We start from the raw sequence: 27,221 nt of genomic DNA, 5'->3' as shown, positions 1-27,221 counted from the left end.
AGACCACCGCCTTCATGACCCTCATAGGACAGCAAGGCGCCTCCTCAACAAGGACTAGTCTGCATCCATCTATCATCTACTCTCCCATTTACTCACTCTGTCAGCACCAGTGGAGTGTGTGTCTCTCAGGACCACAGAGCTCTGACTCACAGATATGAATTAAACAGTCTGGCTAAATACCAATCACTCTCTCATGGAAGAAACAGCCAAGTAAAACCAAGATCAAACATATTTTTAAGTGGCACAATAAATAAAACAAAGGTATCTCATTCTTAACTGAAAATCAAGAAATGAAATTCCTATATAAAAGTGATATACTTTTTTTTTTCTAACCTGGACTATTGTCTTTTAATTTCTTGCTTTAAAGGCAGCATTTGCCATAAAATTTGTTTCTATTTTTGGTTTAACTAAAGACATACTGAAATACCTTCAATATTTTCTACAATACTGTTATTCTTTTTTGAATTAATATAGAGAAGAATATTGGTCTGTATTCTTTAATACCCTATAGCAACAGTAAGAAAATAAGTTTTATGAATTATAGCAAGAAAGTCTCTGAAGTAATGAAGTCAACATAAGCATATTGTGTTTCTTTCTCGAGGCAGTGGGAAGTGTATAGGAGGTGGAAATCACTTAAAGAGCTGTGGGATATAGCCTGTAAGGTAAGGGTCATTATAGGCCAGGGATCATTAGGAGAGGCGCTTGGGGCACATGGTTAGCCTGAGGAGCAATAAGAAATATCTGAGGCAGACAGACTTCTAGGCTCTGGAAATGACTGCATGAATCCAATGGGTATTTGAAAGAATTATCTGAAAAATATAGTAGAAAAATTTTGTGAGAAAAGATTATGGAACCCTGAGTAACATATCTATAAACATACAGGTAATATAACAACCCCAAATATTGCAAAACTATGAAGTAATTGGAGCTATCACACATTGTTTATGGAATATAAAATCATTCAATCATTTTGAAAAAAAAAGCTTATGGAAAATGTTTGTTTTCTTTTTAAGCTTCATCTAATTTGAATGTTTGAGATTAGAAAGTACATAATGAAAATCAACTTATATATTTTCCATACAAAGAAATGTATTTTTTATAAATGTAGTAGTTTTGTTACCTGTATTATTGCCAACCATCTTCTTATGAAATAAGTGTGCTGTGTACATAACACTAAACTGGCAGCTGTATTATTCAGCTAGAGCAGATGAAGGGCAATTCACTGTAAAGTAAAATCTTGAAATCTGAGTTTTGTATGGTAAACCAAATCTTATTTGTAGCTTTTGAGGCCTTTAGTTTAGATGTGATGATTCAAACCCTATTTCCCAAATTATTAAGATGAAAAATACGTCCCCAAACTTTCCCTCCATTTCCTGTGTGGCTGAAACTACACTGATTATGTTGACTTTCTCTTCTCCTTTGTATATCTGTGATACTTCCTTTATGGCCAACTAGGTATAAAGAACAATATGGTGTATATTCAGTTGTCCTTACCTACTGTCCAAGAAATGAAGAACCAAGAATCATGCATACAAATGAACTTTTAGTGAGTAACTGGGACCATATAGAGTGAACAAGAAACATAGCTTGTTTCTTCAAATCATCTTGCATTGTGGAAATCTTACTATTTAGGATGCCTCACGTAGTACTGTATTCTCTCACTGTCTAACTTAAAAACATTTTTTTAATGTTTATTTTTGAGGGAGAGAGAGCGAGAGAGAGGGAGTGAGAGAGAGAGAATGAGCAGGGGAAGGGCAGAGAGAGAGGGAGACACAGAATCCGAAGCAGATTCCAGGTTTTATGCTGTCATCTGAGAGCGCAACATAGGGCTGGAACTCGTGAACAGCAAGTTCATGACCTGAGCCGAAGTTAGACACTTAATTGAGTGGGCCACCCCTCTCACTATCTAACTTAAAAAAAAGTTTAAATTTCCCATTCTCCTTTTTTCTTGTTCTGCTATAGAACATATATTCTTCTACATGTGTTGGCTTGTTTTCAGAATGCTATATGTGATGTTGATTCCTAGCCACATTAATGTGATACTGTATTTAATTTATAATCTAAAACAAAGATCAGTTACCAAAATTATGCCAACAATTAACATAGACATTTTGTTTTGTACCTTTCAAACCACTTACATGAACCTAATGCAGTTTGATCACAGGCAGGGTGAGGGTGGTAGGTATAAGCTTTTTCTCTCTTTGTACATGAAGAAACTACAGGAAGAAAATACATGACTTGACTAAGCGTAACTTGCATCTGACAAGCGAAGAATAATGACAATAGATTTTTAGCCCTGGAGGTGCCTTTTAGGGTCACCACCATCCAAGATAGACTAGAAGCCCTGGGATCGTCCTATTGCCAACTCTAAACTTCAAACTAACTTTTGGAAAATTGGCATTTACCCAGCATACATGGATTTGGGCCACAGGTAACCTTTCTGAAGAACCAGTGATGGATCTGGCCTTCTACTGGCTGCCATTGGTGGCCAAATCCACTGACGTGCCAGCTGCTGTTTGGTCCCAGGAAATCTCTCCCCCTCAGCCAGACAGGTGTCTCCCAGTCTTTTCCTGCTTCATCTTATACTTCCTCCTGTGCAGAATACACCCTGTACACATGCCTAATTATGTCTCTGTTGTGCCTCAGCAGTACAGGATTACTAGCACAGGCACGCCATCCAGGTCATCACAGAAACTAGCTCTGGCTTATAGCAGGTGCATTCATTCTCGGTTCTTCTGTTGGCTTCGGGGTCATGTCTGCTGTATGTTTGACAAATATGGTTATGTCATGACAACATCAAGTGATTTCAAAAATAATACAAATTTCGAAGATGGCGGCTTAGGAGGACCCGGGGCTCACAGCGCGTCCGGCTGATCACTTAGATTCCACCTACACCTGCCTAAAGAACCCAGAAAACCGCCAGAGGATTAGCAGAGGGGAGTCTCCGGAGTCAAGCGCAGACCAGAGGCCCACGGAAGAGGGTAGGAAGGGCGGCGAGGCGGTGCGCGCTCCACGGACCGGCGGGAGGGAGCCGGGGCGGAGGGGCGGCTCGCCGGCCAAGCAGAGCCCCCGAGTCGGGCTGGCAAAAGCGGAGGGGCCGGAGGGACTGTGTTCCGACAGCAAGCGCGACTTAGCGTCTGGGAGGTCAGAAGTTAACAGCTCTGCTCGGAAAGCGGGAAGGCTGGAGGACAAAGGGAGGGAGAGCTGCTGAGCCCCCTGACGGCAGAGCTCAGCTTGGCGGGGAACAAAGGCGCCAGCGCCATCTCCCCCGCCCATCCCCCAGCCAAAATCCCAAAGGGAACCAGTTCCTGCCAGGGAACTTGCTCGCTCCGCGCAAACACCCAACTCTGTGCTTCTGCGGAGCCAAACCTCCGGCAGCGGATCTGACTCCCTCCCGCTGCCACAGGGCCCCTCCTGAAGTGGATCACCTAAGGAGAAGCGAGCTAAGCCTGCCCCTCCAGCCCCCGTGCACCTTGCCTACCCACCCCAGCTAATACGCCAGGTCCCCAGCACCACAAGCCTGGCAGTGTGCAAGTAGCCCAGACGGGCCACGCCACCCCACAGTGAATCCCGCCCCTAGGAGAGGGGAAGAGAAGGCACACACCAGTCTGACTGTGGCCCCAGCGGTGGGCTGGGGGCAGACATCGGGTCGGACTGCGGCCCCGCCCACTAACTCCAGTTATACACCACAGCACAGGGGAAGTGCACTGCAGGTCCTCACTACGCCAGGGACTCTCCAAAATGACCAAACGGAAGAATTCCCCTCAGAAGAATCTCCAGGAAATAACAACAGCTAATGAACTGATCAAAAAGGATTTAAATAATATAACAGAAAGTGAATTTAGAATAATAGTCATAAAATTAATCGCTGGGCTTGAAAACAGTATACAGGACAGCAGAGAATCTCTTGCCACAGAGATCGAGGGACTAAGGAACAGTCACGAGGAGTTGAAAAACGCTTTAAACGAAATGCAAAACAAAATGGAAACCACGATGGCTCGGCTTGAAGAGGCAGAGGAGAGAATAGGTGAACTAGAAGATAAAGTTATGGAGAAAGAGGAAGCTGAAAGAAAGAGAGATAAAAAAATCCAGGAGTATGAGGGGAAAATTAGAGAACTAAGTGATACACTAAAAAAAAAATAATATACGCATAATTGGTATCCCAGAGGAGGAAGAGAGAGGGAAGGGTGCTGAAGGGGTACTTGAACAAATTATAGCTGAGAACTTCCCTGAACTGGGGAAGGAAAAAGGCATTGAAATCCAAGAGGCACAGAGAACTCCCTTCAGACGTAACTTGAATCGATCTTCTGCACGACATATCATAGTGAAACTGGCAAAATACAAGGATAAAGAGAAAATTCTGAAAGCAGCAAGGGATAAACGTGCCCTCACATATAAAGGGAGACCTATAAGACTCGTGACTGATCTCTCCTTTGAAACTTGGCAGGCCAGAAAGGCTTGGCACGATATCTACAGTGTGCTAAACAGAAAAAATATGCAGCCGAGAATCCTTTATCCAGCAAGTCTGTCATTTAGAATAGAAGGAGAGATAAAGGTCTTCCCAAACAAACAGAAACTGAAGGAATTTGTCACCACGAAACCAGCCCTACAAGAGATCCTAAGGGGGATCCTGTGAGACAAAGTACCAGAGACATCACTACAAGCATAAAACATACAGACATCACAATGACTCTAAACCCATATCTTTCTATAATAACACTGAATGTAAATGGATTAAATGCGCCAACTAAAAGACATAGGGTATCAGAATGGATAAAAAAACAAGACCCATCTATTTGCTGTCCACAAGAGACTCATTTTAGATCTGAGGACACCTTTAGATTGAGAGTGAGGGGATGGAGAACTATTTATCATGCTCCTGGAAGCCAAAAGAAAGCTGGAGTAGCCATACTTATATCAGACAAACTAGACTTTAAATTAAAGGCTGTAACAAGAGATGAAGAAGGGCATTATATAACAATCACAGGGTCTATCCACCAGGAAGAGCTAACTATTATAAATGTCTATGCGCCAAATACCCGAGCCCCCAGATATATAAAACAATTACTCATAAACATAAGCAACCTTATTGATAAGAATGTGGTCATTGCAGGGGACTTTAACACCCCACTTACAGAAATGGATAGATCATCTAGACACACAGTCAATAAAGAAACAAGGGCCCTGAATGATACATTGGATCAGATGGACTTGACAGATATATTTAGAACTCTGCATCCCAAAGCAACAGAATATACTTTCTTCTCGAGTGCACATGGAACATTCTCCAAGATAGATCATATACTGGGTCACAAAACAGCCCTTCATAAGTTTACAAGAATTGAAATTATACCATGCATACTTTCAGACCACAATGCTATGAAGCTTGAAATCAACCACAGGACAAAGTCTGGAAAACCTCCAAAAGCATGGAGGTTAAAGAACACCCTACTAACGAATGAGTGGGTCAACCAGGCAATTAGAGAAGAAATTAAAACATATATGGAAACAAACGAAAATGAAAATACAACAATCCAAACGCTTTGGGATGCAGCGAAGGCAGTCCTGAGAGGAAAATACATTGCAATCCAGGCCTATCTCAAGAAACAAGAAAAATCCCAAATACAAAACCTAACAGCACACCTAAAGGAAATAGAAGCAGAACAGCAAAGGCAGCCTAAACCCAGCAGAAGAAGAGAAATAATAAAGATCAGAGCAGAAATAAACAATATAGAATCTAAAAAAACTGTAGAGCAGATCAACGAAACCAAGAGTTGGTTTTTTGAAAAAATAAACAAAATTGACAAACCTCTAGCCAGGCTTCTCAAAAAGAAAAGGGAGATGACCCAAATAGATAAAATCATGAATGAAAATGGAATGATTACAACCAATCCCTCAGAGATACAAACAATTATCAGGGAATACTATGAAAAATTATATGCCAGCAAATTGGACAACCTGGAAGAAATGGACAAATTCCTAAACACCCACACTCTTCCAAAACTCAATCAGGAGGAAATAGAAAGCTTGAACAGACCCATAACCAGCGAAGAAATTGAATCGGTTATCAAAAATCTCCCAACAAATAAGAGTCCAGGACCACATGGCTTCCCAGGGGAGTTCTACCAGACATTTAAAGCAGAGATAATACCTATCCTTCTCAAGCTATTCCAAGAAATAGAAAGGGAAGGAAAACTTCCAGACTCATTCTATGAAGCCAGTATTACTTTGATTCCTAAACCAGACAGAGACCCAGTAAAAAAAGAGAACTACAGGCCAATATCCCTGATGAATATGGATGCAAAAATTCTTAATAAGATACTAGCAAATCGAATTCAACAGCATATAAAAAGAATTATTCACCATGATCAAGTGGGATTCATTCCTGGGATGCAGGGCTGGTTCAACATTCGCAAATCGATCAACGTGATACATCACATTAACAAAAAAAAAGAGAAGAACCATATGATCCTGTCAATCGATGCAGAAAAGGCCTTTGACAAAATCCAGCACCCTTTCTTAATAAAAACCCTTGAGAAAGTCGGGATAGAAGGAACATACTTAAAGATCATAAAGGCCATTTATGAAAAGCCCACAGCTAACATCATCCTCAACGGGGAAAAACTGAGAGCTTTTTCCCTGAGATCAGGAACACGACAGGGATGCCCACTGTCACCGCTGTTGTTTAACATAGTGCTGGAAGTTCTAGCATCAGCAATCAGACAACAAAAGGATATCAAAGGCATCAAAATTGGCAAAGATGAAGTCAAGCTTTCGCTTTTTGCAGATGACATGATATTATACATGGAAAATCCGATAGACTCCACCAAAAGTCTGCTAGAACTGATACATGAATTCAGCAAAGTTGCAGGATACAAAATCAATGTGCAGAAATCAGTTGCATTCTTATACACTAACAATGAAGCAACAGAAAGACAAATGAAGAAACTGATCCCATTCACAATTGCACCAAGAAGCATAAAATACCTAGGAATAAATCTAACCAAAGATGTAAAAGATCTGTATGCTGAAAACTATAGAAAGCTTATGCAGGTAATTGAAGAAGATATAAAGAAATGGAAAGACATTCCCTGCTCATGGATTGGAAGAATAAATATTGTCAAAATGTCAATACTACCCAAAGCTATCTACACATTCAATGCAATCCCAATCAAAATTGCACCAGCATTCTTCTCGAAACTAGAACAAGCAATCCTAAAATTCATATGGAACCACAAAAGGCCCCGAATAGCCAAAGTAATTTTGAAGAAGAAGACCAAAGCAGGAGGCATCACAATCCCAGACTTTAGCCTCTACTACAAAGCTGTCATCATCAAGACAGCATGGTATTGGCATAAAAACAGACACATAGACCAATGGAATAGAATAGAAACCCCAGAACTAGACCCACAAGCGTATGGCCAACTCATCTTTGACAAAGCAGGAAAGAACATCCAATGGAAAAAAGACAGTCTCTTTAACAAATGGTGCTGGGAGAACTGGACAGCAACATGCAGAAGGTTGAAACTAGACCACTTTCTCACACAATTCACAAAAATAAACTCAAAATGGATAAAGGACCTGAATGTGAGACAGGAAACCATCAAAACCTTAGAGGAGAAAGTAGGAAAAGACCTCTCTGACCTCAGCCGTAGCAATCTCTTACTCGGCACATCCCCAAAGGCAAGGGAATTAAAAGCAAAAGTGAATTACTGGGACCTTATGAAGATAAAAAGCTTCTGCACAGCAAAGGAAACAACCAACAAAACTAAAAGGCAACCAACGGAATGGGAAAAGATATTTGCAAATGACACATCGGACAAAGGGCTAGTATCCAAAATCTATAAAGAGCTCATCAAACTCCACACCCGAAAAACAAATAACCCAGTGAAGAAATGGGCAGAAAACATGAATAGACACTTCTCTAAAGAAGACATCTGGATGGCCAACAGGCACATGAAAAGATGTTCAACGTCGCTCCTTATCAGGGAAATACAAATCAAAACCACACTCAGATACCACCTCACGCCAGTCAGAGTGGCCAAAATGAAGAAATCAGGAGACTATAGATGCTGGAGAGGATGTGGAGAAACGGGAACCCTCTTGCACTGTTGGTGGGAATGCAAATTGGTGCAGCCGCTCTGGAAAACAGTATGGAGGTTCCTCAGAAAATTAAAAATAGACCTACCCTATGACCCAGCAATAGCACTGCTAGGAATTTATCCAAGGGATATAGGAGTACTGATGCATAGGGGTACCTGTACCCCAATGTTTATAGCGGCACTCTCAACAATAGCCAAATTATGGAAAGAGCCTAAATGTCCATCAACTGATGAATGGATAAAGAAATTGTGGTTTATATACACAATGGAATACTACGTGGCAATGAGAAAAAATGAAATATGGCCTTTTGTAGCAACATGGATGGAACTGGAGAGTGTGATGCTAAGTGAAATAAGCCATACAGAGAAAGACAGATACCATATGGTTTCACTCTTATGTGGATCCTGAGAAACATAACAGAAACCCATGGGGGAGGGGAAGGAAAAAAAAAAAAAAAAAGAGGTTAGAGTGGGAGAGAGCCAAAGCATAAGAGACTGTTAAAAACTGAGAACAAACTGAGGGTTGATGGGGGGTGGGAGGGAGGGCAGGGTGGGAGGGAGGGCAGGGTGGGTGATGGGTATTGAGGAGGGCACCTTTTGGGATGAGCACTGGGTGTTGTATGGAAACCAATTTGACAGTAAATTTCATATATTAAAAAATAAAAAAATAAAAAAAATAAAAAAAAATAATACAAATTTCAAATTCACATTCGTCCTGTTCTTATTATAATTTTACAACCACAACAACAATAAGAACAACTTACATAAAAGATAAATAGCATGTACACTTACCGTAGACCTTCACTGGATTCCACAAATGTTAACACTTTACCCTGGGTGTGTTATAATTTTCTGTCTATAGTAATGTAATGTTAATATGCACTTTAAATATTTCTCTGAAACATATGGAGAATAGTACACATACTTACCCCTAAGTGCTCATGGGAGTATTTCCTGAAGAAAAGATCTAACCCAGGATTACAAGTTGGATTTAGGTACTACATCTCTTATTGTGCTATAATCTGGAAACATTTTTTAGTCTTTCTTTGTCTTTAATGGACCTAACATTTTTGAAGAATATAGACCATTTAGTATAATTATCTTTCAGTTTAAGTTTTATTTATGCATGATTACATTCAATTTATTCATTTATTGGCATGAATACCATAGAAGTGATATTGTGATATTAGTGATATTGGTGCCTGCCAGGATTATTTTAAAGTTTTTATTTAAATTCCAGTAGGTTAATATACAGTGTAATATTAGTTTCAGGTGTACAATACAATGAGTCAAAACTTCTATACAACACCCAATGGTCATCACAACAAGTGCCCTCCTTATCCCCATCACTTATTTAACCCATCCCCCTGCCCATCTCCCCTCTGGTAACCATCTGTTTGTTCTCTATTGTTAGGAGGCTGTGTTTTATTTTTTTGGGTTTTTTTTGGGGGGGTTGTTTCCCTCTTTCTCTCTCTCTCTCTCTCTTTTTTCCTTTGCTCATTTGGCTTTGTTTCTTAAATTCCATGTACGAGTGAAATCATATGTTATTTGTCTTTCTCTGACTATCTTATTTCATTTAGCATAACACTATCTAGCTCCATGTATATCATTGCAAATGACAAGATTTCATTGTGTTTGATGGCTAAATAATATTTCATTATTTATAGCATATATATAATGTATATATACATTATGTGTACATGGAATATTCCATTATATAGTGTGTGTATATATATAGTCACACATGACTGTGTATATATATATATATATATATATATGTACACGCACACTACCTTTTTCTTTTTTCTTTTCATTTTTTTTAAATTTTAATTTTTTTTCTTAAAATTTACATCCAAATTAGTTAGCATATAGTACACTACCTCTTTTTTATCCATTCATGTATTGATAGACACTTGGGCTGTCTGTTACAAGGTTATTATGTTTCTTTTGGTAATTTATAAATGCCTTGTGAGGAGATACATTAAAATTAGGTAGAATTCTATTTTCACCTAATTTTACCTACCAGTTTTATAATCAACCATCCCTTATTAATTCCACCCAGAAACAATTGTTACCACAGTGGTCGCCAAAGTTGGTTTTCAGAGTTTCATCATTCTGTGTATATATATTTGGTGGTGTGATAGGCTGAATAATGTCTCCTTATTCTCTTTTGACAAGGTGTCCACATCCTAATCTCTAGGATCTTTGATTATATATTACTTACATGGCAAAAGTAAGTACTTTTACAGATGCAAATAAATGAAAGATCTTCAGATGGGAAGATTATCCTGCATTGTCTAGGTGGGCGAATCTAATCACAAGGTTCCTTATAAGAGGGAGTCAGGATGTCAGAGATGAGAGGACATATTTATTACACTGCTGGCTTTAAATGGTGGAAAGAGCCAACAACTGAGGTGTGTAGGTGGCCTCTAGAAGTTGGAGAAGGCAAAGACAGGACTGAAGTGAATAATATCAGAAATGAAAGAAAAATAAGATATGGAGGTTCCTCAGCTAATTAAAAATAGCACCTCTATATGATCCAATTCAGGGCAAATATCCAAAGAAAGTAAATCAGTATCTTGAGGAGATAATCAGCACTCCTATGTTCATGGCAGCTTTGTTCATTGTAGGTAAGACATGGAAATAACATGTGTCTATCAATACATGAATGGATAGAAAGATGCAATATATATATAATATATATAATATATATAACCATATATATTTTATATGTGTATATTTATATATTATATACACAAAAATTATAAATAACTATACCTAAATTACATATACAACTTATATATAATCATATATATTACATATGTAAATATATGTGTATACATTACATACATTATATGAAATGGAATATTCAGGTACAAAAAGAAAGAAATTCTGTCATTTGTGACAACATGGAAAAGCCTAGAGGACATTATGCTAAGTATTATTAAACAGAGAAAAACAAATACTGTGTGATGCCACTCATATGTGGAATCTAAAAATCACAGTAGAATTTGTATAAACAGACAGTAGTATGGTAGTTATCAGGGCCTAGGGCTGGATGGCAGGAACGGGGAGATGCTGGTCAAAGCATACAAGAGTTCAGCTATAAAACGAATAACCTCTTGGTATCAAATGTACTGCAAGGTGGCTAGAGCTAATAACATGTTGCATGCTTGAAATTTGCCAAGACAGTAAACCTTAAGCATTCTCACCACAGGCACCCCCCCAACACACACACTCACACAAACAAGGTAAGTAGACGATGTACACATATGTCAAATCATCCCATTGCACACTTTAAATATATACAATTTTGTTAACTACATATTTACATCTCAAGCTGAAAAACATGTTTTTTTTCTTTTAAAAATTTTATTTAAATTCTAGTTAGTTACATGCAGTAGAATGTTGGTTTCAGGAGTAGAATTCAGGGATTCATCAATTTCATACAACACTCAGTGCTCATCCCAACAGGTGCCCTCCTGATACCCATCACCCATCTAGCCCTTTCCCCCATCCCACCTCCCTCCATCAGCCCTCAGTTGAATCTCTGTATTTAAGAGTCTCTCATGGTTTGTTTCCCTCTCTCCTCTCCTCTCCACCCCCTTCCCATGTGTTCATATGTTTTGTTTCTTAATTCCACATATGAGTGAAATCATATCATGTGTTAAAGAAGATGAATTCTCTATTTTAACTTTCAGGTTAATAGTATAAAAACATAATCTGATCATTTAAGGAGGTCATATAAAATAATAGCCATTAGGAGAATAGACAATAATATACAATAATTTATATTTGATATTCATTGTTAATGCAAAACCAAAGGGGTAGGATAGAAGGTATGTATTTTATACAGGTATGGCCATTTTGGAGTAGGATCATACAAAAATAATAGTCTATAAAGTACTATTTTTAATAACTGAACAGTTGACTTAATCTAAGTCATGGAATCAAAATGTAAGTTTGGGCAAAGAATTTTCCAAAAACTGTCATTAGCATGTTCAGTTTTTAGATCTGTTTACCAGATATTATAATAGTTCAGTAGTAACTACATGTTAAGAAGTTAGATATCCATCTAATATGTTCAAAGGAGTGTCTCTGACATTAGGACATATGACAACCCTTTATCAAATATCTTAAAAGGAATGCATCTCATACACAAAAATAAACTCAAAATAGATGAAAGATCTCAATGTAAGACAGGAAGCCATCAAAATCCTTGAGGAGAAAGCAGGCAAAAACCTCTTTGATCTTGCCCGCAGCAAATTCTTACTGAACATGTCTCCAGAGGCAAGGGAAACCAAAGCAAAAATGAACTACTGGGACCTCATCAAAATAAAAAGCTCCTGCACAGCAAAGGAAACAATCAGCAAAACTAAGAGGCAACCGACAGAATGGGAGAAGATATTTGGAAATGACATATCAGATAAAGGGTTAGTATCCAAAATCTATAAAGACCTTATCAAACTCAATACCCAAAGAACAAAGAATCCAGTGAAGAAATGGGCAAAAACATGAATAGACGCTTCTCCAAGGAAGACATCCAGATGGCCAACTGACACATAAAAAAATGCTCAACATCACTCATCATCATGGAAATACAAATCAAAACCACAAGGAGATACCACCTTACACCTGTCAGAAGGGCTAACATCAACAACTCAGGCAGCAACGGATGCCTGAAGCGAGCATGCGGAGAAAGAGGATCTCTTTTGCATTGTTGGTAGCAATGCAAGCTTGTGCAGCCACTCTGGAAAATAGTATGGAGGTTCCTCAAAAAACTAAAAATAGAACTACCCTACGACCCAGCAATTTCACTATTAGGCATTTATCCACGGGATATAGGTGTGCTGTTTCAAAGGGACACATGCACCCCCATGTTTATAGCAGCACTATCAACAATAGCTAAAGTATGGAAAGAGCCCAAATGTCCCTCGATGGATGAATGGACAAAGAAAATGTGGTGTGTATATACAATGGAGTATTACTTGGCAATCAAAAAGAATGAAATCTTGCCATTTGCAACTATGTGCATGGAACTGGAGGGTATTAGGCTAAGCGAAATTAGTCAGAGAAAGACAAAAATCATATGACTTAATTTATATGAGGACTTTAAGAGACAAATCAGATGAACATAAGGGAAGGGAAACAAAAATAATATAAAAACAGGGAGGGGGACAAAATGGAAGAGACTCATAAATATGGAGAACAAACTGAGGGTTACTGGAGGGGTTGGGGGAAGGGGGATGGGCTAAATGGGTAAGGGGCATTAAAGAATCTACTCCTGAAATCATTGTTTCACTATATGCTAACTAATTTGGATGTAAAATTTAAAAGATAAATAAAATAAAGGAATGCATCTCAGTTTTCTCCTACGGCTGTATAAAATCTATTTCAAATGAGATGTTTAGGAAGTACTTTGTATACTGCCAATTATTTAAGAATTTAATGACTTTTTTGGATATGTGTCTCAAATAGAAAAGCAAAGCACCTGGCCACTCCACAACATTCACTGATTTTATTTTATTTTTTAATTTATTGTTTTTATTTTATTTATTTTTTTTTTATTTTTTTTTATTTTTTTTTATTTTTTAATATATGAAATTTACTGTCAAATTGGTTTCCATACAACACCCAGTGCTCATCCCAAAAGGTGCCCTCCTCAATACCCATCACCCACCCTGCCCTCCCTCCCACCCTGCCCTCCCTCCCACCCCCCATCAACCCTCAGTTTGTTCTCAGTTTTTAACAGTCTCTAATGCTTTGGCTCTCTCCCACTCTAACCTCTTTTTTTTTTTTTTTCCTTCCCCTCCCCCATGGGTTTCTGTTATGTTTCTCAGGATCCACATAAGAGTGAAACCATATGGTATCTGTCTTTCTCTGTATGGCTTATTTCACTTAGCATCACACTCTCCAGTTCCATCCATGTTGCTACAAAAGGCCATATTTCATTTTTTCTCATTGCCACGTAGTATTCCATTGTGTATATAAACCACAATTTCTTTATCCATTCATCAGTTGATGGACATTTAGGCTCTTTCCATAATTTGGCTATTGTTGAGAGTGCTGCTATAAACATTGGGGTACAGGTGCCCCTATGCATCAGTACTCCTGTATCCCTTGGATAAATTCCTAGCAGTGCTATTGCTGGGTCATAGGGTAGGTCTATTTTTAATTTTCTGAGGAACCTCCATACTGTTTTCCAGAGCGGCTGCACCAATTTGCATTCCCACCAACAGTGCAAGAGGGTTCCTGTTTCTCCACATCCTCTCCAGCATCTATAGTCTCCTGATTTCTTCATTTTGGCCACTCTGACTGGCGTGAGGTAGTATCTGAGTGTGGTTTTGATTTGTATTTCCCTGATGCTGGATTTTGTCAAAGGCCTTTTCTGCATCGATTGACAGGATCATATGGTTCTTCTCTTTTTTTTTGTTAATGTGATGTATCACGTTGATCGATTTGCGAATGTTGAACCAGCCCTGCATCCCAGGAATGAATCCCACTTGATCATGGTGAATAATTCTTTTTATATGCTGTTGAATTCGATTTGCTAGTATCTTATTAAGAATTTTTGCATCCATATTCATCAGGGATATTGGCCTGTAGTTCTCTTTTTTTACTGGGTCTCTGTCTGGTTTAGGAATCAAAGTAATACTGGCTTCATAGAATGAGTCTGGAAGTTTTCCTTCCCTTTCTATTTCTTGGAATAGCTTGAGAAGGATAGGTATTATCTCTGCTTTAAATGTCTGGTAGAACTCCCCTGGGAAGCCATGTGGTCCTGGACTCTTATTTGTTGGGAGATTTTTGATAACCGATTCAATTTCTTCGCTGGTTATGGGTCTGTTCAAGCTTTCTATTTCCTCCTGATTGAGTTTTGGAAGAGTGTGGGTGTTTAGGAATTTGTCCATTTCTTCCAGGTTGTCCAATTTGCTGGCATATAATTTTTCATAGTATTCCCTGATAATTGTTTGTATCTCTGAGGGATTGGTTGTAATCATTCCATTTTCATTCATGATTTTATCTATTTGGGTCATCTCCCTTTTCTTTTTGAGAAGCCTGGCTAGAGGTTTGTCAATTTTGTTTATTTTTTCAAAAAACCAACTCTTGGTTTCGTTGATCTGCTCTACAGTTTTTTTAGATTCTATATTGTTTATTTCTGCTCTGATCTTTATTATTTCTCTTCTTCTGCTGGGTTTAGGCTGCCTTTGCTGTTCTGCTTCTATTTCCTTTAGGTGTGCTGTTAGGTTTTGTATTTGGGATTTTTCTTGTTTCTTGAGATAGGCCTGGATTGCAATGTATTTTCCTCTCAGGACTGCCTTCGCTGCATCCCAAAGCGTTTGGATTGTTGTATTTTCATTTTCGTTTGTTTCCATATATGTTTTAATTTCTTCTCTAATTGCCTGGTTGACCCACTCATTCGTTAGTAGGGTGTTCTTTAACCTCCATGCTTTTGGAGGTTTTCCAGACTTTGTCCTGTGGTTGATTTCAAGCTTCATAGCATTGTGGTCTGAAAGTATGCATGGTATAATTTCAATTCTTGTAAACTTATGAAGGGCTGTTTTGTGACCCAGTATATGATCTATCTTGGAGAATGTTCCATGTGCACTCGAGAAGAAAGTATATTCTGTTGCTTTGGGATGCAGAGTTCTAAATATATCTGTCAAGTCCATCTGATCCAATGTATCATTCAGGGCCCTTGTTTCTTTATTGACTGTGTGTCTAGATGATCTATCCATTTCTGTAAGTGGGGTGTTAAAGTCCCCTGCAATGACCACATTCTTATCAATAAGGTTGCTTATGTTTATGAGTAATTGTTTTATATATCTGGGGGCTCGGGTATTTGGCGCATAGACATTTATAATAGTTAGCTCTTCCTGGTGGATAGACCCTGTGATTGTTATATAATGCCCTTCTTCATCTCTTGTTACAGCCTTTAATTTAAAGTCTAGTTTGTCTGATATAAGTATGGCTACTCCAGCTTTCTTTTGGCTTCCAGGAGCATGATAAATAGTTCTCCATCCCCTCACTCTCAATCTAAAGGTGTCCTCAGATCTAAAATGAGTCTCTTGTAGACAGCAAATAGATGGGTCTTGTTTTTTTATCCATTCTGATACCCTATGTCTTTTGGTTGGCGCATTTAATCCATTTACATTCAGTGTTATTATAGAAAGATATGGGTTTAGAGTCATTGTGATGTCTGTATGTTTTATGCTTGTAGTGATGTCTCTGGTACTTTGTCTCACAGGATCCCCCTTAGGATCTCTTGTAGGGCTGGTTTCGTGGTGACAAATTCCTTCAGTTTCTGTTTGTTTGGGAAGACCTTTATCTCTCCTTCTATTCTAAATGACAGACTTGCTGGATAAAGGATTCTCGGCTGCATATTTTTTCTGTTTAGCACACTGTAGATATCGTGCCAAGCCTTTCTGGCCTGCCAAGTTTCAAAGGAGAGATCAGTCACGAGTCTTATAGGTCTCCCTTTATATGTGAGGGCACGTTTATCCCTTGCTGCTTTCAGAATTTTCTCTTTATCCTTGTATTTTGCCAGTTTCACTATGATATGTCGTGCAGAAGATCGATTCAAGTTACGTCTGAAGGGAGTTCTCTGTGCCTCTTGGATTTCAATGCCTTTTTCCTTCCCCAGTTCAGGGAAGTTCTCAGCTATAATTTGTTCAAGTACCCCTTCAGCACCCTTCCCTCTCTCTTCCTCCTCTGGGATACCAATTATGCGTATATTATTTTTTTTTTAGTGTATCACTTAGTTCTCTAATTTTCCCCTCATACTCCTGGATTTTTTTATCTCTCTTTCTTTCAGCTTCCTCTTTCTCCATAACTTTATCTTCTAGTTCACCTATTCTCTCCTCTGCCTCTTCAAGCCGAGCCATCGTGGATTCCATTTTGTTTTGCAATTCGTTTAAAGCGTTTTTCAACTCCTCGTGACTGTTCCTTAGTCCCTCGATCTCTGTGGCAAGAGATTCTCTGCTGTCCTGTATACTGTTTTCAAGCCCAGCGATTAATTTTATGACTATTATTCTAAATTCACTTTCTGTTATATTATTTAAATCCTTTTTGATCAGTTCATTAGCTGTTGTTATTTCCTGGAGATTCTTCTGAGGGGAATTCTTCCGTTTGGTCATTTTGGAGAGTCCCTGGCGTGGTGAGGACCTGCAGTGCACTTCCCCTGTGCTGTGGTGTATAACTGGAGTTAGTGGGCGGGGCCGCAGTCCGACCCGATGTCTGCCCCCAGCCCACCGCTGGGGCCACAGTCAGACTGGTGTGTGCCTTCTCTTCCCCTCTCCTAGGGGCGGGATTCACTGTGGGGTGGCGTGTCCCGTCTGGGCTACTTGCACACTGCCAGGCTTGTGTTGCTGGGGATCTGGCGTATTAGCTGGGGTGGGTAGGCAAGGTGCACGGGGGCTGGAGGGGCAGGCTTAGCTCGCTTCTCCTTAGGTGATCCACTTCAGGAGGGGCCCTGTGGCAGCGGGAGGGAGTCAGATCCGCTGCCGGAGGTTTGGCTCCGCAGAAGCACAGAGTTGGGTGTTTGCGCGGAGCGAGCAAGTTCCCTGGCAGGAACTGGTTCCCTTTGGGATTTTGGCTGGGGGATGGGCGGGGGAGATGGCGCTGGCGAGCGCCTTTGTTCCCCACTAAACTGAGCTCTGCCGTCCGGGGGCTCAGCAGCTCTCCCTCCCTCTGTCCTCCAGCCTTCCCGCTTTTCGAGCAGAGCTGTTAACTTATGACCTCCCAGACGCTAAGTCGCGCTTGCTGTCGGAACACAGTCCCTCCGGCCCCTCCGCTTTTGCCAGCCAGACTCGGGGGCTCCGCTTGGCCGGCGAGCCGCCCCTCCGCCCCGGCTCCCTCCCGCCAGTCCGTGGAGCGCGCACCGCCTCGCCGCCCTTCCTACCCTCTTCCGTGGGCCTCTGGTCTGCGCTTGACTCCGGAGACTCCCTTCTGCTAATCCTCTGGCCGTTTTCTGGGTTCTTTAGGCAGGTGTAGGTGGAATCTAAGTGATCAGCCGGACGCGCTGTGAGCCCCGCGTCCTCCTAAGCCGCCATCTTCCGGAACCCCCCTATTGTTTTTATTTTTTATTGAGTTATTATTGACAGCTAAGTTGTGGAAGTATAAGATGTACATTTTTTTCATTTGATGTATTTATACATTACCATATGATTACCATTATAATGTTAGCTAACATCTTTATAATGTCACATAATTATAATTTCTTTTTTGTGGTGAGAACAATTAATATCTAGTCTCTTGGAAGTTTTGAAGTTTATCATGTAGTATTGTTGACTAAAGTTTCTATGCTGTGAATTAGATAATTTCTAGGCTGTCTAGGACTTCCATATCTAGTAGTTGCAAGTTTAAAACCTTAAACAGCATCTTCCCAGTTCTCCCACCCCTTAGCCCCTGAAAACCAGCATTCTACTCTTATGAATTTGAATTTCAAGATTAAGCATATAAGTATTTGTCTTTCTATGCCTGACATTTCACTTAGAATAATCCCCTCGAGGTGTATCCATGTTGTTGCAAATGACACAATTTCTTTCTTTTTCATAGATGAATTCTTTCTTTCTTTCTTTCTTTCTTTCTTTCTTTCTTTCTTTTCTTTTCTTTTCTTTTATTTTTTCCTTTTTCTTTCTTTTTTCCTTTTTTTCTTTCCTTCTTTCTTTCATCTGCCATATATTTATTATCTGTATTGAATATATATTTATATACACATATATACATATGCACACACATATATGTGTGTATACATATAAATATATACATCACATTTTTAACCATTCATCTGTTGACAGACACTTAGGTTGTTTTGATATCTTGGCTATTGTGAATAATGCCACAAAAAACATGAAAATGCAGATACCCCTTTGAGATCCTGTTGTCATGTCCTTTAGGATATGTAATCAGAAGTGATATTTCTGGATAAAATAGTATTTTTATTTTTAATTTTTTGAGGAACCTCCTAACTCTATGTTTTCCATAGTATATGAACCAATTTACATTCCCATCCAGAGCACACAAGGGCTCCCTTTTCTCCACATCTCACCAGCAGTTGTTATCTCTTGTGTCCTTGATGATAACCATCCCAACAGGTGTGTGGTGATGTCTCATTTTGGTTTCGGTACACATTTCCCTGATGATGAGTGATGTTGAGGATCAACATCATGAATAAATCCTCTTGAATGTGGTGAATAATTCTTTTAATATACAGTTGGATTTGATTTGTTGGTATCTTGTTGAGAAATTTGCATCCATGTTCATCAGGGATATTGGCCAGTAGTTCTCATTTTTAGTGGGGTCTTTGTCTGGTTTGAGAATCAATGTCATGCTGGCCTCATAGAATGAGTTTTCCTTCCATTTCTATCTTTTGGATCAATTTCAGAAGAATATGTATGATTTCTTATTTAACTGTCTGGTAGAATTCCCCTGGGAAGCCATCCTGCCCTGAACTCTTGTTTGTTAGGGTATTTTTTATTACTGATTTGATTTCATTACTGGTTATGAGTCTGTTCAAATTTTCTATTTCTTCCTGTTTCAGTTTTGGTAGTTTATATGTTTCTGGAGTTTATCCATTTCTTCCAGGATGCCCCATTTATTGACATATACTTGCTCATAATATTCTCTTTTAATAATCTGTATATCTGTTGTATTGGTTGTGATCTTTCCTCTCTCATTCATTATTTTATTTATGTGCATCCTTTCACTTTTACTTTTAATTGGTCTTGCAGGGACTTATCAATAAAAGATTAGAGCGTAAATAAATGATATAAAAATTAAAAAGAAAACAATAGAACAGATCCACAAAATGGTTACAGGATGGAGTTCATTATTAATAGAACTTCTTTGTTCTCTCACTGACTCAGAAGACACACACTTATGACCTTTAAAAGGAACATTAAGAAATTCATCTGTATGATTTGTCCTTATTTTATTTATTTTAAGATTTAACGATAAATTTCTTAATTAAAAAATGCAACACTGCACACCTGTTTGTTAAACAAGAGTCACAGTGTATTTTTCAAGAACAATCGTGTCTTCATAATGGAGGTTGATACACTTAGGAGTCTCGTGGTTGTACTAAAGGGTCAGGTGCCCCACGTGGAATGCACAGTGTAGCCATGCTGCCAACTGAGACATGGCCTAATGTGGCAGAGAACAATGAACTGCGTCTCAGGTGATGCCGTAACAGAAAGTCCACTGATGAGTGGTTGCCATGGAATTTTATGATCATTTGTTTGAACGAATGAGTTTATATTTTTGTTTATATTATTACATATTTTATTACTTAATACAGTCAGTATTTTGGTATGTACCAACCAGAGTGGAACTATTTTTAATGCACTTTCACAAATCATGCACTTAATGGTGCATATAGCCAAGTATCATTGTTGCCTAACATCGTTATATTGAGTTATCAGAAACATGACGTGTTCTGCAAGAAGATCTCACATGAGATTTGGGGAAATAGAAGACAAGAATGAGTTACTAGAGAAAACCCTATAAACCTTCTGTAACTGTTAAATAATTTCAGCTGTCACTTGGATGCAAAAATGCCCCTGACTAGGTTGCCTAATGCCTCCTTTACATCCTTATTCCTCAAGGTGTAGATAAAAGGGTTCAGCGCAGGGGTCACTACTCCATAGAAGAGCGCCATGAATTTGGGCTGGTCTCTTGAGATGGAGGAGGGGGGCTGAAGGTACATGCTAATGCCTGGACCATAAAGCAAGAAAACTACAATGAGATGGGAAGAACATGTTCCAAAGGCCTTTTTCCTTCCCTCAGAAGACTTAATTTTAAATACAGCATGTCCAATGCAAGCATAGGAAGCAAGAATTAAGCCTAGCGGGACAGCTAACATAAAAATACACACCACAGAGAGTGTGAGCTCATTAGCAGCCTTTTCTCCACAGGCAGCCTTTATCAGAGCAGGAATCTCACACAGCAAGTGGTCCAATTTATTGAGTCCACACAGTGGTAACTGCAAGGTAGCAGTGGCCTCTGAGACAGCATACGTGATTCCAGCCAACCACACAGTGGATGCCAGCAGGATACAGATGCGTGGGTTCATGATGAGGGTGTAGTGTAGAGGCTTGCAGATAGCCAGGTAGCGATCAAAAGACATAATAGCCAGAAGCAGACATTCTGTGCCCCCCATTATGTGGAAGAAATAAAGCTGAGCTGCACACCCCACATAGCTGATCGTCTTCTTGGTGCTTCCCAGGTTAAACAGCATCTGAGGGACGATGCTTGTGGTGTAGCACATGTCCAGGAAGGAGAGGTTGGTGAGGAAGAAATACATGGGGCTGTGCAGACGGGCATCTAACCTGGACACCAGAATGATGGCTGTGTTTCCTACCATGGCCATGGGGTATGTTATAAGAAGAATAGCAAATAGAGGAAGCTCCAGCCAAGGACGATCTGCAAAGCCTAGTAGAACAAACTCTTTAGGATGGCTGTTATTCATTGTGCCGCCATCTTCACCTGATTTTACCTACAGCAGAGAAGTGGCAGAAAAGGTTGGAAGCGTTACGAGAACTGCATCCACCATCCACTCACAGAAGATGGGTCATAGTCGCTTGTGAAGGAAGCAATAAACAGGATCTGGCACCAGTGACTTACTTTCCCTCACTACAGAATAGAGGTGATGTCTTTAGACAAGTAACCTGACCATTCTGAAACTGAATGTAGAACAAGGATGACGATAACTATCCCCTTGTGTTACAGGGAGAGTTAAAAGCAAAGTGGGAGCATCTTGTATTTGGGAAACTCCAAATCAGGTTTTTCACACTTGGCTTGCTTGCATAAAAATCATCGGAGGGGGTCGTTAAAATGTAGTTCATTGGTTTCTGTCACTGAGTGTCTGATAGAGTGGATGTGGCATGGACCTAGAAGACACCAATGCAAGGGATTACTGAAATGTTATGAGCGGTGAAGGTCTTGAGGTCACTGATGCCCAAGAAGGAGAAGAAATGCCAGAGCACTAATACTCACCATGACAGTCTTGTTCACACTCAACCAGTGTTGAATAGTTATATCATCCCTATGGGGAGTAGGAAGGTAGGTTTTAAACAAGTCTATCTTAGTATTTTGGAAATAAGTAATAAGAAATGTCAGCTTCCTGAAGTATGCACTGAGAGAGATGAGCTATGACATCTGTTTCCCATGCTAAAGAATTAATTTTCAGATGTATATTTTCTTGCATAAGTACTTCATTCAAACTGAGCACTTGTTTTTTAAATTAAATTTTAGTTTATTTATCTAGTAGTTATTTTCTTTATCAAGTGGGCTTATCATTCTGTTTTTATACTAATCTGGATGGTTATTAGTGATCCACTTGATTGCATGTAGCTACCAATACAACCCTTAACTCAGAGAACTGGTTTCAAGAGAAAAGTCTATATTCCAATTCAGTCAGGACCAGAGGCTTGCACATATCCACAAATTATGTTATATATTATTTTCCTTTTTAAGATAAGAGGCACATTGTAACAGCAAAATTAAGTGGCTGAATAAAGCAGTATTTTGGTAAGATTAACTAGGTAATGAATTTATTTAAGTATACTATTCTTTAGTTGTTAACTGTTCCACGGTATCTAGAATCTTCTGTAGGATAAGATAGATCATGATTATGGTTATGAGGTATTCCACTGACAAATTTTAGGTTACCTCACCAGTGAGTTAGTGGTTTAAGGGTAACATCACCATCTATGGTTACAAAGTACAGTTTTCGTATTCTGTATTTCATTAAATCCTCCAAGCCATCCTGTGAGGTGTCACACAAAACTCACAGTTTGAGAGTTTGTTTGGAGGTGCTAGCAGGGAGCACAGATACTCATGTACCCTTGACAGAAGAATGGTCCTCCTCTATGGGGGGAAGGCCATTCTTTTTGACCAAGCACACAGCTCCAGAAGGCATGCACATTGAGTGGCATGGGAGGTGGGGGGACACCTGTCCACCCAGCAAGATCAGCCGCATCAACCCTGGCGATAGATGGGGTGACAGATGTTGCAGCCAGGACTCCCTGCACGTGTTGTGAGGAGCATGGAGTGTTGTATAGAAGTGATGAATCACTATAATGCACACATGAAACAAATATTACACCCTGTGTTAGCTATACTGGAATTTAAATAAAAACTTAAAAAACAAATCATGGCTAAGATGTGAATGTTTTCCTTTGATTACAAACTATCCCTAGGTCAGAAGTGCACAGATAACAAAATAATTCAAACTAATCCTTAGTAAGACCTGTTTACTGAAAACTTCAGTAAGCATTTTGCATCCATGAAATCATTTAGTACTCCTTCCCAGACCTTATGAGAAAGGAAATTTTAGTATCCAGATTTTAGAATGGTGTTAATCATTCATTTAGGATACCGTTAATCATTCAATGAAAGATTGTTGCGAATAACTAGGGAGGTTCTAAAGATCAAAAATCAATCAATTCCTTAAATGATGTAGTGTGATAATGAAACTATGATTTCAGAGATTCAAGATTCCAAAGAAAGCATTGGTAGTCTAGAGATGTTTCCTGAAAGGTGTTTCTCCTACACCTTATTTGACCTTGACATTTTTCAAGATGTGGCATGAGTGCATTGTGTTAGGGACACATGTTGGCCAAAGTTGTTTTTCAGGTGAAAATCCTATGTTTTAGATGGAATACGACATAAAAGCATGGTATGAATTAATTTGGTTGTTAAAATAAATATTTTAAAATTGTGATCCACCCACATTCTTAAATAATTGCACATTAAGATCCTTATGGTGTTCTCATGGCCCCCCTTTTAGATGTTTCTGTCATGGAATACTGTTCAGTTTTTTAAGGAGTAATTTCAGGCTTGAGCCTCCATGAATTCTACCATAGTTAATTCTATCTAACCTTAAGGAATCAAGTATGCTTACAACAATTTTATTAAATTCATATTATTTGTAATTTTGTTCACTTTACTCATCACAGAAGCTAGTTTTGTTTGTGATGGTGACCAGCCCACGGCCTCCTTTATTTCCTTAGATAATTCCCTAGGGATACCTCGTCAGTGTCCTAATCGCTGAAATTCACTCTTGATTGAACTTTACAATTTTACTTTGATTTATAATCTTCTCCATGTCATTCTCATGGTACTTAATTATTGTTAGTTCTCGGATCCATGACTTTTGGATCTTCTAACTTCCATTGATTTTTAATCACTGTTTTACTGCATAGAGGTCTATTTATCCATGGATGCTTAAAGTCACATTAAGAAAGTGCCAGACTTCATTCCTTTTGACATCTCCTTTGCATATTCAATCACATTTTCATCCATTTTTGTTTTATTCATACATCATCTTCATCACACATTGTTGGTGTGAGACCCTGAGAAGGACTGATTACCAAGAGAAATCTACTTGCATTCTAGAGCCATGAAATGGGGTATTTCCAAAGTCTAGAAAACGTTTCCTGAATGAAATGCTTTCTCTTTACTTATGTATATTAGGTACTGTGATGTACATACATTTCCATCCTCCCTAAGAATGGGCAATTTAAAACAAGGTTTTTTTTTTTTTACTCACCTTATTTTGGTAAATATCACTTGATAAAAAGGAATTTTGGAAGAATACATGAATCTCAAACTTTCAGAGAAGGACAGAGAAACAGATGAATATATAAGAATTGGCTTCAGAAATATTTGTTTTTCATTTGTAACAATGCTGCTGAAGAGAAAACACTTGGGTTAGGAAGACAGTAGTACATAATATGGAGAATGCATTCTGGGTGTGCTATTTATAGTATGTGCTCCAGACTCTTGGGCATTGTTTTCAAACAGGCCATTTGTGTTTATCCTTAATGAGCTAACAGAGACAGTTCCTTGGGAGGGGTCACCATGGAAATGCTTCTTATTATGGTTAATTACTTACTGAACTGAGGGTGGTAGCAAGTCCTGTCTGTATTAGGTTTGTTTTAAAATAAACTAATTTAATTTCCCAACATAAACACTAATTTTAAATAGGATACAATTGGAATAAAGCAAGTTTGAAGAAATGATTCTGAGGGATTTAAATGTCAGTTTCTTTAGCATCTATGTTCATTTGTAGAATATCCTTCATAGATTTTTTTAATATACAAGAATTTGTCCACATTTTTATTTAAATTCCAGTTAGTTAACATATAGGGTAATGTTGGTTTCAGGTACGGAATGTTGTGATTCATCACTGACGTACAATACCCAATGCTCATCACTACAAGTGCCTTCTTTAATACCCATCACCTAATTCACCCATTCCCTCACTGACCTCCCTTCTAATAACCATCTATTTCTTCTCTATACATAAGAATCTTGTTCTTAGGTTCTCTCTCTACCCCCATGTTCATTTGTTTTGTTTCTTATTTGAAAATATGACAAATCATATGGTATTTTTCTTTCTCTGACTGCCTTATTTAGCTTAGCGTAATACATTCTAGCTCTATCCACATCACTGCAAATGGCAAGATTTCATTCTTTTATTTTTTTAAATTTTATATTTTATTTTTTAAAAATTTACATCCAAATTAGTTAGTATATAGTGAAACAATGATTTCAGGAGTAGATTCTTTAATGCCCCTTACCCATTTAGCCCATCCCCCTTCCCACAACCCCTCCAGTAACCCTCAGTTTGTTCTCCATATTTATGAGTCTCTTCCATTTTGTCCCCCTCCCTGTTTTTATATTATTTTTGTTTCCCTTCCCTTATGTTCCTCTGTTTTGTCTCTCAAAGTCCTCATATGAGTGAGGTCATGATTTTTGTCTTTCTCTGACTGACTAATTTCACTTAGCATAATACCCTCCAGTTCCATGCATCTAGTTGCAAATGGCAAGATTTCATTCTTTTTGATTGCCGAGTAATACTCCATCGCATATATACCACATTTTCTTTATCCATTCATCCATCAAGGGCCGTTTGGGCTCTTTCTATACTTTGGCTATTGTTGATAGTGCTGCTATAAACATGGGGGTGCATGTGTCCCTTAGAAACAGCACACCTGTATATCGTGGATAAATGCCTAGTAGTGCAATTGCTCGCTCATAAGGTAGTTCTATTTTTAGTTTTTTGAGGAACCTCCATACTGTTTTCCAGAGTGGCTGCACCAGCTTGCATTGCACCAACAATGCAAAAGAGATACTTTTTCTCTGCATTCTCCTCGCCAACATGTGTTGTTGCCTGAGTTGTTAATGTTAGCCCTTCTGACAGGTGTAAGGTGGTATCTCCTTGTGGTTTTGATTTGTATTTCCCTGATGATGAGTGATGTTAAGCAGTTTTTTCATGTGGCAGTTGGCCATCTGGATGTCTTCCTTGGAGAAGTGTCTATTTATGTCTTTTGCTCATTTCTTCACTGGATTATTTGTTCTTTGGGTGTTGAGTTTGAGAAGTTCTTTATAGATTTTGGATACTAACCCTTTATCTGATGTGTCGTTTCCAAATATCTTCTCCCATTTTGTCGGTTGCCTCTTAGTTTTGCTGATTGTTTCCTTCGCTGTGCAGAAGCTTTTTATTTTGATGAGGTCCCAGTAGTTCATTTTTCCTTTGGTTTCCCTTGCCTCCAGAGATGTGTTGAGTAAGAAGTTGTTGCAGGTAAGATCAAAGAGGTTTTTGCCTGATTTCTCCTCAAGGATTTTGATGGCTTCCTGTCTTACATTTAAGTCTTTCATCCATTTTGAGTTCAATTTTGTGTATGGTGTAAGAAAGTGGTCCAGGTTCATTCTTCTGCATGTCGCAGTCCAGTTTTCCCAGCACCACTTGTGACGAGACTCTCTTTATTCCATTGGATATTCTTTCCTGATTTGTCAAAGATTAGTTGGCCATGCGTTTGTGGGTCCATTTCTGGGTTCTCTATTCTGCTCCATTGATCTGAATCTGAGTGTCTGTTCTTGTGCCAGTACCATACTGCCTTGATGAGTACAGCTTTGTAGTACAGCTTGAAGTCTGGGATGGTGATGACTCCTGCTTGGTTTTCTTTTTCAAGATCACTTTGACTATTTGGGGTCTTTTCTGGTTCCATAGAAATTTTAGGATTATTTGTTGTAGCTCTGTGAAGAATACCGTTGTTACTTTGATAGGGATTGCATTGAATATGTAGATTGCTTTGGGTAGTATTGACATTTTAA

At 38.9% G+C, this 27,221-nt stretch overlaps 1 protein-coding gene across 1 annotated transcript; it reads right to left on the bottom strand.

The window, feature by feature from the left end:
* Window positions 1-20,637: 20,637 nt before the first annotated feature.
* LOC102956679 (olfactory receptor 2B6-like) lies at window positions 20,638-21,580 on the bottom strand. The gene has a single exon (XM_007085917.2). The coding sequence runs from the start codon at window positions 21,565-21,567 to the stop codon at window positions 20,638-20,640; it is 930 nt and encodes a 309-aa protein (XP_007085979.1). The 5' UTR covers window positions 21,568-21,580.
* Window positions 21,581-27,221: the final 5,641 nt, after the last annotated feature.

The sequence above is a fragment of the Panthera tigris genome, chromosome B2 (assembly GCF_018350195.1).
Source record: "Panthera tigris isolate Pti1 chromosome B2, P.tigris_Pti1_mat1.1, whole genome shotgun sequence".
NCBI lineage: Eukaryota > Metazoa > Chordata > Mammalia > Carnivora > Felidae > Panthera > Panthera tigris.
Note: the sequence above shows the minus strand (reverse complement) of the source record. Positions and strands in the feature narration are given on the sequence as shown.

Coding starts and splice junctions, on each gene's coding strand:
- LOC102956679 (XM_007085917.2), bottom strand. CDS start 21,567: ATGAATAACAGCCATCCTAAAGAGTTTGTTCTACTAGGCTTTGCAGAT.